The sequence below is a fragment of the Strigops habroptila genome, chromosome 8, assembly GCF_004027225.2.
Source record: "Strigops habroptila isolate Jane chromosome 8, bStrHab1.2.pri, whole genome shotgun sequence".
NCBI classification, from domain to species: domain Eukaryota; kingdom Metazoa; phylum Chordata; class Aves; order Psittaciformes; family Psittacidae; genus Strigops; species Strigops habroptila.
This window is the reverse complement of record NC_044284.2, coordinates 10303013-10318387: the sequence shown is the minus strand read 5'-3', so window position 1 is coordinate 10318387 and position 15375 is coordinate 10303013. Positions and strand designations below refer to the sequence as shown.

Genomic DNA, 15375 nt, shown 5'->3' with positions numbered 1-15375 from the left:
AAAGAAAGGGTGTCAGCAGTCTAGGAGGGTAAGGTCAGTGCTCAAGACTTTTACTTGCTGCTTGACTGGTGTGTCTCTGCCATAACAATCTATAGCACACATTTCCTGGATGGCAAAGCCTTCCCATTCACCTAAAACGACGCTTGTTTTCCATTGTCCTTCCCTGTAGTAGGATTGCCACAGCTTGTGCTCTGCTAAGAAGTGTTTCATAGGGATTTAATGTGTGGTTTTTGCTTGATAACCGAACTTCTTTTGCAATACACACTGAAATAGTCTCCTTGTATCAGCAGGATTTGCTTATGTGGCAAATCCTACTGCAGCAAAGTAGGAGTAACAACACTGCCCATGTCCAAGAATCCAGATAACACAGTTGCCATATCTGTGGGAAGATACGGTGTTTGGGAGGATACAAAGGATACACTGCAAGAATTATCTTTGGTTTTTACAACATGCTGATAAAAAAAGAGACCATGTAGTGGTTAGATGGTGTAGATAGAGCATTCCTTTAGCAGCGGGAAATGGCTTTGTGTGGATGCAGCATAAACAATTGACTGTAGTTATTCCTGTGATCTGTGGCTTCATTTTCTCCATGTTTTCTTTGTTTCCAGCTTTATCAAACCGGATTATTGAGCGAATATTCAGCGGCGCTGTGGTGAGGTGAGGAATAGCATACTGGCTGGGGATGGAAGCGAAGGGAATTTCTGTCAGGCTGATTAGAAATGCAAGATACTCTCAGAAATCCCCACTGATCAGAATGGTTTCCAACGTGGTGCTGCAGCTCCCTGAAAATGGAGTGAGACTTCCAAGTACCTTAAGAAAATAAATACAAATATCCCATAGGATGACCACCTATAGACCTCATTGTAGAATAGCTGGGCGTAGCTGGAGGGAACATGGAAGCACTGTGTCTTTGTGCCCTGCAGTGGCACAGGGATAGCTGGAGAACCCTGCTTTAAAGTCTCCAAAAACTGAAACAGCCCAGCACTTGTTGTGAGAAGGGATGTGGTAGATGAGCCTCAGCTCTGCAGTGACAGCAAGGCAGCAAGTGCTGTGCCTGTGGGGAAGCACACAAGGATGGGTGCTGCAGGGGGCAGGGAGTACAGGCTAAATGGGTGACCATGCCCCATTTTCTCTTACCAATGATTTGAGGCCTTTGAAAAATGTGTTTGATAACATTCTGAGTATTTAGGAGCCTGGTGGTTTGGTTTTGGGGTTGGTTTGTTTATTATTTTTCTTCATGTATCTTTCAGAGGCAATGAAGTTCAAAAGGAAGGCCGTATGAGTTACGCTGATTTTGTGTGGCTTCTGATTTCAGAGGAAGACAAAAGGAGTGCTACAAGGTCTGACTGATTTCTGTGTCTTAGTAGAAGTATTGATATGAGTAGATAAGATTATAGAAAACTTATGTGACCTACTGCTTTCTGTAAGAGATGGCAGCTTGAGTTCCAGTGATTATTAAGAAGAAAGCAACTTACTTTCAATGCTTGGTCAAATAATTTGCCTTTCTCGCACAGAAATTGTGTAAAGCAGAGTTTTCTTGTAATATTGAAGTGTATTGGTAGTCATCAGTCCCTTTGGTTGCTCCATGTCACGAAGCACTGGCTTTGGGGATAAACCCATGATATGTTTGCAGCGGATGGACACGTTCCCTTTGTGTATGTCATAAATGTGTAAAAAGGGTTTGTAGGCAAACTTTGCTGTGTCACTTTGTAGAACCTGCCTGTGTGCCTGGTTTGTAGAGCTACTGGGAGGCTTGTGCAGAGCTGAACTAGATCTGCATGTGATTGTTAGGACAGGGATTCTTAAGAGTAAAAATGAGAAGATGACTTCATAAATGTTGGACTATCCAGAGGTGAAGGGAGGATGTAGTGTGCAACTGCCTGAAATCATTGCCTTCTGTATGAAGGAGTAGAGGAAATAAGTGCATACCGTGCCTGCCTCATCACTCACCAGGGTCACCTGGGGACAACCAGCGTCCTGGGTTTAGAGTTGGTTGTATTTGGCAAACTTTTGCTGCTGAATCAGACAGGGACACCCTAACCCACATGAGCCAGTTGAGCTGCAGCACAGTGGACACTTGCTACAGCTACCAGGTGAAACAGGTCATGAGCATGTTGTGCTCACAAGCCACCTAGAAGGCTAACAGGAGATGCTCTAGAGTGTTGGCCTGTGTCCCCATTCTTCCCAAAGGGTGTCTTCATACCCGGTTTTATGCCATCCTTTGGGCAGAAGAGGATTAGAGGATAAGAAAAGGGGAATGTGCATTGCTGCAATCTCTGCTGTACGGATTTCCTAGTGCAGTGCTGTGCTTTCACTAGCTCTGTCTCTTTCTTCTAGCATCGAGTACTGGTTTCGGTGCATGGACCTGGATGGGGATGGAGTGCTTTCTATGTATGAACTGGAGTACTTTTATGAGGAGCAGTGTGAGCGGATGGAAGTGATGGGCATAGAACCACTGCCATTTCATGACTTGCTGTGCCAGATGCTTGATCTCGTTAAGCCAGAGAGGGAAGGTAAGTCTTGTTTAATGGGAGTTTCCATCCTCTTTGATCTGTGGTGAATTGAGAAGGTAGTGTCACTGTGAAATCCATCTATAAGTGCTAGAATCACAGGGCTGGAATTACTGCACAAGGTCAAAGTCTGAACACTGGCTATTGTCCCATGTTATGCATCAGGAGGTTTGAAATACTGAAACAGGAGACCTTGTGAATTAACTTGCTGGAATTGGAGCAACAAGTCTCATATATTGCAGCTGTGGGATGTGCTGACAGTCTAGATTATGAAACTGGACCATCCCCATTCACATTCTTTCATATTTCTCATGAATGTGAAAAACCTCCATATGTATGTGAGATATAAGCCTAATAAATGTACATGTTTATTGATTAATGTTAAAAATCCTTTACAGACTTGGGAAGAAATGTTGTAATATTGTAGTAGTATTGGTGTTAGAATTAAAACTTTTATGAGACTGACAAGGACCAAGTCCAGTCTCTCACTAAGTAAGAACTCAGTAGCACAATAACGTGGGGGATTTTTTCCTGTAGGAAGAGTAACCCTGCGAGACTTGAAGAGGTGCAGAATGGCTCATGTATTCTACAACACTTTCTTCAATTTAGAGAAATATCTGGACAATGAACAGAGGGATCCCTTTGCAGTGCAAAAGGTATAAATCATCTTTATTTCTAAATACAGATTTCTGAAAAATTCCCGTATTTGGAATGCTACTGGATGTAAGGGAAAATCCAACTTAACATAAGAATACTTTTTCCACAAGTAGGCCTGTCAGACACTGGAACAGGTTGCACAGAGAGGTTGTGCAGCTTCTATTCTTGGACTGGACAAAGCCTTGAACCCCCTGATCTGACCTCATAGCAAATCCTGATTTGAGCAGAGGCTGGGACTAGACACCTTCTGGTTCTCATCCAACACAAGTTACACTACTACATATATATATAAAGTGTATATATGTAGTAGTGTGTGTATATATATATATTACTTGTGTAGTAGTAATACAAGTTATACTACTATATATATAGTTTTATACTACATATATATATATGTAGTTATACTACTGCAGTTCTGTGATTTGGTTGTCATCACTGATCCTACTGCACCAGCACGGGCAGTGGTGTGTAATTCTAGAGAGAATGACCAGTCTGCTGAGTTGCAGTGATTTAATTCAGAGTAGGGTGGGTCCAGCTGCACTGGAAGGGCACCTGGTTCACTCAGTTTGGAAAGGAGCTGTGAGATTCAGAACTTGAGATCCCATTTGTCTCTTCCCATCCCCTACACAGCTGTAGGCTACGTGTGAAGTTCATTAAACATCTGGACTGGAGCCTGATCCTTAACACAGCACTAGCTATTTTTGCATAGCCTAAACAGAACAGACCTTCCTTACAACACAGGGACTGAGGCAGATGAGATGCCAGCTCCATGATCGAGTCACAAATATGGCAGACTAGATGGAAGCTTTGGATGTTGCAGATTGTGCCTGGCTGCACTGTCATTCATCATCCCCTCTTCCCAAGCAGCGAAAATACAGGAGGAGATTGTGGATGTTGTATTTTGTGGTTGTTGTTCACCACTAACTGTGGGATGTTCAGAGACCCGAGTTTTGTCAGATCATGGTGTAAAGTCCCTCACTTCTGGCTCCCCTTGCACATCCAGTGAAACCAGATGTGACTACAGCTTAGAGACTATCTCCCAGAAGCCTCTTATCTGGTCCAAGTACAGTAAAGTGGAGCGGGTGCCAAAATCAACTCTGATTCCTTCCCAGCTGTTCCCACATAACCTGTAAGAACTTTTGTGGTTCCATGATTCAAGGCTTAAATATATCCCAGGCCAGAACCACCCTCTCTTTTTCATTTGTTGTTTGCTTGCTTAAACTGGATCATCATAAGAGCAGTCAAGTGGGCCCTGGGAGATAACTTATTTTCCCCATGCTATAGTAAATGGCAAAGAGCCAGATGTTTGTAATGATGCTACTCTGTTACTTAAACTTGCACAAACTTGGGTGTCCTGGTTTAACCCCAGCTGGGAGCTCAGCCCCACACAGCTGCTCACTCACTCCACCCTAGTGTGACGGGGGAGAGAATCAGAAGAGTTAAAATGAGAACACTTGTGGGCTGAGATAAAGACTGGTTAATAGATAAACCAAAAGCCACACATGCAAGCAAAGCAAAACAAGACAAGAAATTTATTCACTATTTCCAATTGTCAGGCAGGTATTCAGCCATCTCCAGGAAAGCAGGGCTCCATCATGCCTGGCAGTTACTTGAGAAGAAAAACACCATCGCTTCAAATGTCCCCCCTTCCTCTTTCTCTCCCCAGCTTTATATGCTGAGCACAATCTCATATGGTATGGAATATCCCTTGGGTCAGTTGAGGTCAGCTGTCCCGGCTGTGTCCTCTCCCAACCTCTTGTTTGGGTGGTGTGAAGAGCAGAAAAGGCCTTGGTTCTGCATCAGCACTGCTCACCAGTAACAAAAACATCCCTGAATTACCAACAGTGTTTCCAGCACAAATCCAAAACGTAGTCTCATACTAGCTCCTGTGAAGAAAATGAACTCTATCCCAGCCAAAACCAGGACACTTAGCAAACTGTGAAAGTTTCCTCAAAACATCAGTTACAATTGACATTTAATTAAAGATTTTAAATCACTCAGTTCTTTAACCAGTTACAAAGTGCACAGATGCGGGGCTTGCTCTGCTGGAGCAAAGAAAATGTGTGGTTCTTAATGTTCAGCGTTTCTGAAATGAAGTGGGCTGTTTGTTGGCAGCTCAGGTCCGCTTTCTTGACTAAGCAATGTATTTTTTCATAGTCATTTATGGGCAGATGTTAAAATAGTTTAAGATAATTGTGAATCTTTCAGTTAAAGGCAGTTTTTGACCAGCTGTTTCTATATAGTCGCTTACTGTTCCTAGCATTGCTGGTTCACGTTTAGACCTATTGCAAACAGCTGTATGGACAGTGTGCTTGACTTTCTGATTTCTTTAGGACATTGAAAATGATGGCCCTGAACCCTCTGACTGGGACAGATATGCTGCTGAAGAGTATGAGATTCTTGTGGCTGAGGAGTCTGGGAATGAACAGTTGCAAGAAGGGTAAGCACAAGCATTGCACTGCCCTGGAGATGCGCTCCTTGGCTCCAGCTCAGGGTTAGTAGGATGTGGATGTCACTTTTAACAGAGGTAGTGGATTAGTGGACTTCTCATTTGGACTCAACACTGGAGCATGTGAAGCCTGAAAGAGTGGCTCCAAAAGGCAGTGTTGGTGAGGTGGTCACAATGGGCTGCTTTGTGGGCAGCCTTTTGAATCAGCTACACACGCTGCAGTAATGAAGAAGCTGGGAAAAAGAACAAAGCCTTTTTCTTTTGGCAACCACACAAAAAAAGCAATCAAATGACTTTGGCTGGTCTTGGCCATGCATTGACCATGTCACACCATGTTCATAGATTAGAAGCTGGAGCTCTGTTACATTAATTATACCAAGCAGAGACTTTCTTAGTCAAGTAATTTTACTTTCTGTCAAACTTCATGCCTATCAGCCTGTGCTCTTCGTTAGCTGTGTTTCAACATTTTAATCCATTTAATAAGTCTGTTGAGATCTTTTCTTTAAAATACTGATGGTTTCTGCAATAACTACAGACATTTTTGCGGCCTTCTATAAAATTATGGACAGATAGTCCAGTACCTTTAGAGTCAATGAATTTAAACAGAGCAGTTGCTCCAGAATTTCTCTGTGTACAGTGGCTTCCTGCAGAGGCTTTTGATGGAGACTCAGTACAATTGTCTTTCAGAGTTGTGTTTGTGTTAGTATCTTCTGGAGAATATTACTCTAAAGTCTCGAGGTTAATACAACAAACATCCAAAGAATGCTTTTACCCCATGTTAATCTTGCATGATTCAGGATTTCATCCATTCTTGAACAGTATTTGTTGAGTAATTAAAGTACTGAGAAGATTGCATAATTTTCAAACTTCCCCTATTGAAAATTGCTTGGGCTAACAGGAGCACCTACTAATTAGCCCCAGAGATTTGCAAAGCTATTGAGAGCAATGTTTCCCTCTCTCCCTGTGATGTGCATCCAAACAGCTATGGGCTGTTCCCTCATCTCCTTTGAGCTGCCTTGCCTTTTTGTGGCCTTCACAATGGAAGATGAGGTAACACGGGATGGAAGATAAAATTGCTGTATTCCCTGCAGCTGCCTTGCAACACCTGTGTCCTCAGCACAGAAAAGAAACAGGAGTCTGCCATAAGAGCTTTGCAGGACCATAAATCCCCAGACTCACCAAAAACAGGGGAAAAGTGACAGATTATGTCAGATAGTTGAAGTCTGTCTGAAACAGCTCTGTGTCTTCCTGTAAAGAGCATGTCAGCAACCTTGCTGCTTGCTTTTAAGAGCCCCTGGAAAGCTCTGTAGTCATGGCAGCAGGATTAGATCTCATTTGTGGAGCATAGCAACAGACCATGCAGGAAAAAAGGAAGGGAAAAGGAAAAACAAAGAGCTGGATGCCCAGACAAATTTGCCAGAAACAGGCATTGAGTTTTTGCACATACATTATTTCTGTTGTCCTTTGAGGATGACAGAAGCAGGGAGTGGGGACAAAACCAAGACAATTTATGAGCTCTATGAGACCAGAAGATTAGCTGACAAAATAAGAAAACTGGTATTTGTCTTATTAATACATTTGGAAATAGCCAGCATTCTGCAATCACAAATGAATTAGCATGTACCACATCTGTGACTTAGCCCTGTTCATAGTTTCTATGGATGGAAAGTTTCTAAACCCAGTCAGTGTCTGTCTGGCTGTCTGCAGGCTTGCCCATGGGTGAGCATTGCTCCTGGAATAGGAATCTCATGAAGACATAGTGGATACTCAGTGACTTCAAGGATGCCGTGACTCTGTTGAGAGCTACAGTCACCAAGAATGAGAAGGGTGTGGTGTTGCTCAAGACAATAATGAAGCATCATGTTCCACTGGAAGCTTAAGCTGATCTGAACACTTCTCAGCCATGCTCTGCTTCATACATCTCTGCATGAGATTCAGTGGAGAGAGTATGCTCCCTGGTGAGCATACACACACATTGGTTGAAGGCAGAACCAATAGCTGAACCTGACCAACACAAGCTTTTTGTGTAGATGCAAGCATTGGTTTTGCAGAAATCCTTTTGTGCAGTCCAGGCTATTGCCTGCCTAACAGAAGTGGGCACCGCTTCATTCACTGTTCCAGAAACCAGTTTCAACCATGGAAACCACAACTGCCTTCATGGAAAGAGACCTTTCTCCATAGGAAGAGAAATGAGGAGGCAGAGGACCTCTCATGTCAGCTGCTGGTAGGAGAGAATCCCCTTCACCTGAACAACAAGGAGCCAGGGCACAACGCAGAGCAACCCTGCTCTGAGGCAGGACAAAGACACAGGAGCAGATGATGTTGGTTTAGGCAGCTCAGGCCATTTTTTTTGCCTCCCTCAAGTCAGCTGATGGCTCAGTTGCTTACTTTCATGAACCCAGCAGCATAAGGAAAACAGGGAAGAAGCACATCACTGAACCACTGAGTGGCAAAATGCTTGCTTGAAAGAAGGACAAAGAATTTCCTGGAGTAACAAGCTAGAGTTGCCATGGTTGAGTCTTGAGGAACGGGTGTTTAATCTACATGAGCCCATATTTGTATTTATGGGACTGTGAAGTTTTGAAACTAGCCTGGAAGGAGATAAGGTGACTATCTTTAGTGATAATCTTGGGGAAAAGCTGTCCCTTGGATGCTTCTTGGCCATAAAGGTGGGATTTTTTTCCAAGATGGGAGAGGCAGGCATTGTTGAGCCTTAAGGAGCAAAAGAGTGAAGTGGAAAAGTAACTCACAGGGGAAAGGACAATGGGAAGCCCCTTTTGAAGCAGACATAAGAAGGTTTAGTCTAGAAGCAAAAGGCACTGGATAAAAAATACTAGAATGCAGCTCCAAGTGCTGGTGAACATGCAAGGTAAACAATACAGGACAGAGGCTGCATTTCACATACAGAAGAAGGAAGCAAGCTAGCAGAAGTTGGTGAGATTGAAGGAAAAGGGGACACTATAGGAACATCCCTAAGAACAGCGTTTAAATGGAAATAAAGTTTTCCTCAGCTGCATCATCTTAAACCAGAGAGATATTAGAGAAACTGAGGCACAGAGAGACATGCACAGTCCCTCCCCAGGCAGGCGTGCAGGAGGCAGAGCCACATCGGCTCCCGGCGGGTACTGCAGAAGCAAGAAGTGTGCACGTTGCGTACTGACAACCTTTACATGCATGATCAGAGCAGTTACTGGTGTAGGATCCAGACTGTTTCCCTTCTCCCACTTATGCAAGAATCCAGAAGGTGGCAGAATTAGTAAGCAGGTGCTTTCCTTTATAGAAGAGACGATGACAATGTTGTCCAGGAAGATCTCTGTGCTGTTTGTCTCTTTTTCACATAGGGATCGCCAGATTATAGCACAGAATCCTCCCCACAGCAGGACATACATACTGACAGGCACTTAAGGATTTGCTGTGCCTGCATCTGGGTTACAGAAGGGAAGAGCAGCACAAGAAATGGTAGAAAACTCCTCCTTGGCATCATTCATGCTGGGGTATCACAGGAGTTAACCTTTTTGCAGCACAAATTACCACTGGAGAAACCAGAGCTATTCCTGTGCTTGCCATTGGAACATCTGCTGCAACATTTCCTTCATAAGCAGCGTTGCTTTCAGAACAAAAGGAAGAATTTTCATTTCTTGAGAGCCCTGAGAAACTAACCTGTAGAGTGCTGAGACTGGAGCACACTAAAAATGGTATTTCTCAGGAACAGGAATGGGATGAGAACCCTAAAGTGATACCCTCTGCTGCAGAGCACAGAACCAAACCAGCCCAAATAAAACAACTGGTTGGAGCTGAGAATTCACAGCCAAACCTCCTCAGACCATAAATGCTAAGGCCTGGATATTAAACTTGGAGTGAGAGAGGAACATAACAGCATGGCCACAATTGTTGTTTTATGGATGTCAAAACATACCCCAAACCAGAAGATGCTTTGGAAACCAGGTGTTTCTGAGCGAGTCTGAGCAAGCCAAATCTCCTCTAGGGCCTCGAAGCATGACTGGACGACTTTATTTCTACCCCGAACTCTTAAGGCTACTTGTGAAGCTACTGACAGTTGTTACTGAAACTGGATTCAAATTTTAGAATGCTGAACACCAGTGAAAAGTTGTTCCAAAACCTGGGAATGATGATGGATGGGAGCACAAAGTCATGTCAGCTATCAGAATGCTGATTACTACCGCACTGTTTTCAGTGTCTTGTTAACCTGGAGGAGGATATTTGTATCTTGCATGCTACTGTGTTTTAGCCAGCTGGCTTAGTAGCCACTGAAATAACTTACCTGAAAACACTTCCAGCAAAACACGGCTTTTAAAGACATACCTTTTATCTTTGCAGATCATTTGAAGAAGACTATGACACAGATGAAGTCTTATCTCCCCCTGAAACTGGAGACAAGTCAGACAAACTAGTTATCTCAGATCTCTCAGCATAGAGAAATGGAAGACATTTAATCAGTATCTTTCAAACTGGATAGTGTTCTGTCCCGAGACACTTAGGGATTTTTCTTAAGTCCGTCATTGGAGCAATGTGCTTTATTTTGTACACTGTAACTTGAGAACCCCTTTTCTTTTCCTGTGTAATTGCAATAAGGTAATTTCTATAAAAAGGCTTTTTACAATGTGTTATCATGCACGCTCATTAAAAATGGTGATTGCACCTTGTTTCATTTATATATAAATCCTCTTGTGTCCCCAGATGTGCAATAAATGCCAGCATCAAATGGTTAACTGTAACAACTGCATGCAACATCTACAGTGGTCCTTTCTCAGTCAGTTCAGTCCTGTGCCATTCTGTCCCCTTGACTTCATACCAGGAGTGACAGAAGAGCTGCCAAATTAACTTAGTTTACATGTATGTCTAGAAACCTTTTAAAACCAAGTCACAATGAAGTTCTTCTTTCTCAGTGTCCTGGAAACCAAGGCAACATGCCTGCACCTGGGGAGAGGGAAGTCCCCTGGTGTGCTTTTTAAACCACAGGCTCTTACGGTTGATACTGGACATATTTTACTTGTATGAATGTGTGGACAGTTAAAGCACTACATGATGTAATGTTTATCTAAGAATTTGATATGGTTAGCATCTCTACATACTCTCCTGTGCATAAGAGGATCTTCCTCAGGCTAATGTTTTGTCTCTGTAGAAGTATTCTGTAGTGTATTTACAAGACAAGACATATGCTGCTCAGCTGGTGTGTTGAAACTGCTGTGTCTTGTGAGCACCAGTTCCATCCGTTCCCTGTGTTCTCCTCCTCTCCTGTATTGCTAACCTGGAGCCTCCTCCAGGAGACTAAGCTGAGGCAATGAATTAAAAATCTAACCCTCACCTCATATGCTATATTTCTGTTATCAGAGGGATCCTGTAACTAGTAAAGGACTTGGTCTGTAATACTTCCACCCCTGTCTCAGAGAGGAAACTAACTAATGAATTATTGCTTTAAGTGCAAAAATAACCTTACTTTCCCCATAGAATCACAACTGGTGGCTCTAGTAATAGCACGTGCTCTGCTGCTGGAGGTGTTTCTCCTTGCTGACTAGCAGCTGTCTGTGATTCAGCACAGAGACGATTGTAACATGTTCTTACCAGTTCTCAATCGTAGCCATCATAGACACACAAATAGTATCTGGTACTTACCTTCTCCAGCTTGGGACAGGTTTCAGCTGTCATTTTATTTTAACTGTCATAATTGTGCCCAAATATGTAATGCTTGGTTGGTGTGTATACACTGTATTTCCTCTTACCTCACTGTAAGACTATCAGACCATGCCTCCTCAGGACATTCCTGCCAAAATCCCCAGGAGACAACTGCCAATGCCATGATCAGTTCTTCAAGCAGGCACCTCCTTACTAAAGCCAGAAGCCATCCAGTTAATAGAGAACTTGTGTATACACATGCAGACTATTAGCTGGGTGTGTTTAGTACATACAGATACTAGCACAATGGAACACTAATCCCTAGATGATACCTCTGAGTGTTAATAACCAAGTAAGTAATTGGCTGATCACTACAATGCAGCTTCAACTTTTCCAGGAGCCTCTGAAGCACAACGCCTGCCTGCCGATGCCCAGGTGGGATACACTGCTGCCTGGTGGAGGTTAGTGACTCTCCTCAGGATCAAATTCTGGAAGAGAGGAAGATTGTACTGAGCTTGGAGATCTATTTTCTTTTTCTTGAACAAAGCTGCTATTTTACCCAGAAGCATAAACACCCCCCCAGGATCCTGGATTTGATACTTGCGAAACTTCTGGATGCCCAGGTTATTAGGAAAGACACTACAAAGTAACTTCCATTCCATAATAAAAGATGTAAGCAGGAGGGAGCACTCTAACCAAACCCAGATAACTCTCTTTGAATGCAGTAAGCACACGAGTAACTCTGTTCCACACCAGGGTGTTGGAATCTCATCTCCATCATGACTATAAGCTTGAGGGGAAAAGCTTTATTGGGGATAATTCCACAAAGGCCCAAATGCAGAAGAAACTAGGCAAGGACCGCAGGAATGACCATGGGATAGAAGTCATCCAGCTGCCAATTGTAACAAGCTCCATCCACTTTGTACCTGAAGGAACCTAGGCAAAGTAGTTCTTTGCTTTTCTTCACTGTCTAGGTCCAGAGTGGCCTTTTAGTTTGATAAAATTTTACATCTCTCCAAAGATGAAGATTCCTCAAAGGAACAAGAAGAACCTGACCCCACTGTAGGCTGAAATTGAACCTCCATGTTACGTCAGCATTGTTAGCTTTTAACTCCATAAGCAGCAGTACTGGAATGTCCAGTTTGCAAATTATGTAAAGCCTCATTCCAGAATAACTTGGTGATTGTCTAAGTTTTTAACCTGGGATAGCCCTTGTGCCTCAAAGAAAAGATGCTCTCCTAATGCTGCTGTACAGAATAATAGAGTAATTCAGGTTGGAAGGGACCTCCATGTGGCTCTAGTCCACCTCCTCATTCAAAGACAGGCCAGCTTCAAGGTTAGAGCAAGTTTCTCAGGACCTCAGCTAGCCAAGTTTTGAAGAATCTCCAGAGATGGTGATCCTACAACCTCTCTGTGTATTACATTTGCTCCTCTTCCCTATGGGAGTTCAGACCTACATCCTTTTCCAGGAGGGATCTATATTCCTGGGAATGCACAGTTCCATTATAACACTAGGAGGAAGTTAGATGAAGGACTTGAGGACTCACCAGTTGAGCAAGTGATGCCCTGTTCTCAAGCAGCAGATGTGTGCTGGGTGCAGACATGGCCCGTGGGGGACTGAAGAGCTGGTACTCCAGCATCTCTTGGTGCATCGCCCTCTTGGTTTGGCATTTCTGTTCTTGCTGGTTGTGCCTCAAGTGCACTGCTGCTGTTCCTGCTCACTCTGTTCACCCACCACTTCACGCTACTTGGTCTTTCTCCTCGTACACCTTTTGCAGAGGGGCTTTAACTCAACCTGTCAAATCAGTTCAGCCTTCCATCTCACACCACACCAGCCTGCCTGAACCGATGCCTTTTTTTGAGGAAGCTGGTAAAAATTACCAGTTGCTTTTTCAAGGTTTGACTTCAGTCAGTTCAGACAAGCTTGTAGCTGCTCTGCTGAGCCCTTTGGTCCCCAAACCCAAGGCTTTCTCTTCTACAAACAGAGGTTCACTGCTGCTATGACAAAGTAAAGGTATTCTAAACCCAGGTCAACACAAGCTAATCAAAGAAAAAACTCCAAAACCCATTTAAAGCAAATTTTTACCGTATATGTGACTATAAGGACAAGCTACAACCACCACTGCTAGCATTGGTATCAGTGCAAAACTGGCAGTAATTCACATTATTTACTCCAAGAGCAGAAATCCATTCTCTCTCACTAATACCTTTGAAAATAACCACCATTCAGCAGCCACAGCTGAATTAAAGGAGATATTCTACACCCCATTGGTGAGTTAGCCCTGTCCACAGCTCCTCTGGATGGAAGGTTTCCAAGTCTGCGGTATATAAGCAAGGTAATTTTGGGAGCTCCTGTCCTACTTCTTAGCTTTTCTTTCTGGGATAGTCCAAATGTAAGATCACCGGGATATTTGTGAACACAGACACCTGAACCAGCTCAGCTGCCACACAGGCCAGCTTCAGAGGTCAGCAAGTGCTCCAGAATGAAGCAACCCCAAGGATCACCACACAGAAAACTTGTAGGAGTCCACTTCGCTCTGACTTTCCCTCTATCCCCAACTGCCAACACCACTTTAGATGTTGCATACCTTTAAAGACAGATCATGCAGTGTTCATTGTGAACCCAGCTCAGGCTGAAGTCCTAGGAGCTGGATTCCTTTTCCCTTACGAGTAGCCAGAAAAGTGAGTAAAATTCAGTTTTGCATGATAAAAACAAAATACCCTTTTGTTTATTTGTTCTCTCTAGTCTGCTTTTGTCTGGCAAACTCCTGTGTCCTTACAAAACCATTGCTCTTTATCTGTATATTTGCAAGTATTTTGTCTGCAGTGCTAAGATTGGAGATACGGCTCGATACAACCACGGTTCCTGCTGCAGTGGTACTAGCTTGATTTATTCTTCTTCTTCTAAAATCTCAGCAGTAATTGCTGCATGAGTTTTCCTCAGCAAACCTGGCACTGACACAGGTCCCCTCCTGCGGCCTGCCACCGAGCGGCAGTGCTGCAAAACAGACATGGATAGCAAAAGAAATCCCAGCCAGGCTCCAGCTTACAGGAAACACTGTGGAAAACCTTCCTGCTCTCCTGAACTAAGGATTTAAGAACAGTGACTCGAGATACTCTCACCAAGGTACTGTGCTTGCTTCCGAAACAAAATAGGCCTGAAAGGCCCCAAAAAAAAAAAGGTCACTAAAGTGTCATTTTAATGCTATGTGTTTTTAGAGGACAGCGTTTCTAAATCACAGTATCTTAGGTCTATGCAATCAAAAATGAACCTCAGTAAAGAGCATGAGCTACTGTAAGAAAAACCTGCAAACAGTGCTTACCCTTGTGTTCTGAGCTCTTCTATCACTGGGTGATGGGTTTAGAAACGGAGTATTTAATAATAAAGGTTCTCATACTTTGTAAAAGTAGTTTGGAGACATTTTGTGCTGGCATGGTTTGAACTTTGTATTTTTACTTTGTATTTTCTTCTTTTTTGGCGAATAAAGGACTTTTGAATTTAAAGTGCAAACCCCGCTCAGTGGTGGGGCAGTGTTACTGTTCACTTCCTCTCTGGCTGTTGCTGAGTTCATGCCATCCAGTTACCTGTCAGCAAGCCTGCCAAAGCCAAAATTCCAGGCTTGCTTCCCAGAAATACTGGGGCAATGCAGTGTGACCATTGTAACAGTTAAGACCAAAGATGTGTTCACAACATTCTCAGTACCACTTTAAGTAGAAGCATGTACCTTTCAGAGGGAATTTCATCAGCTGTGCCATATACTTGGAATTATTCTAACATGCAAAGCCGCTCTTCTTTCCATTTCACTTCTCAGTTAGTTAGCAAAAGGAGGTTTTTAATCAATGTAATTTGTATAAAAATTAATGTCAGGGAGGTGCTTTTTTTATCAATCAGGTAAAAAGCAGCTTTTATTCTGGATCACGCCAGAATCCTTGCACAATTCATGTGGCACATCTGTACAATCTCTTCCTTGGAAGTCTATCAGTGTTCCATTGAACAGGCAGCTCCTTGCCCTGCCATAAGTACCTGCATGAATGAACTACTGAACGAGCAGCAAGGTCAACACAATCCAAGTGTCATTTCCAGCTTTGTTCCCATGTCCCTCCTCCCTCCGGGATTTAATCCCA

The 15375-nt window shown here is 43.3% G+C and overlaps 1 protein-coding gene across 4 annotated transcripts in view; it reads left to right on the top strand.

Moving 5' to 3' along the window:
- The window catches only part of PPP2R3A (protein phosphatase 2 regulatory subunit B''alpha), a 59982-nt gene extending 45228 nt beyond the window's left edge, over window positions 1–14754 (top strand). For 3 of the 4 annotated variants that reach the window (XM_030494172.1, XM_030494170.1, XM_030494171.1), the window contains exons 9-14: window positions 609–657; window positions 1251–1340; window positions 2338–2513; window positions 3048–3166; window positions 5501–5607; window positions 9955–14754. In XM_030494172.1, the coding sequence (XP_030350032.1) occupies window positions 609–657; window positions 1251–1340; window positions 2338–2513; window positions 3048–3166; window positions 5501–5607; window positions 9955–10051 (638 nt within the window). In that variant the 3' untranslated portion in view covers window positions 10052–14754. The remainder of the gene's footprint in view (window positions 1–608; window positions 658–1250; window positions 1341–2337; window positions 2514–3047; window positions 3167–5500; window positions 5608–9954) is intronic. The other variant, XM_030494174.1, reaches the window with a different exon arrangement.
- The last annotated feature ends 621 nt before the right edge of the window (window positions 14755–15375 follow it).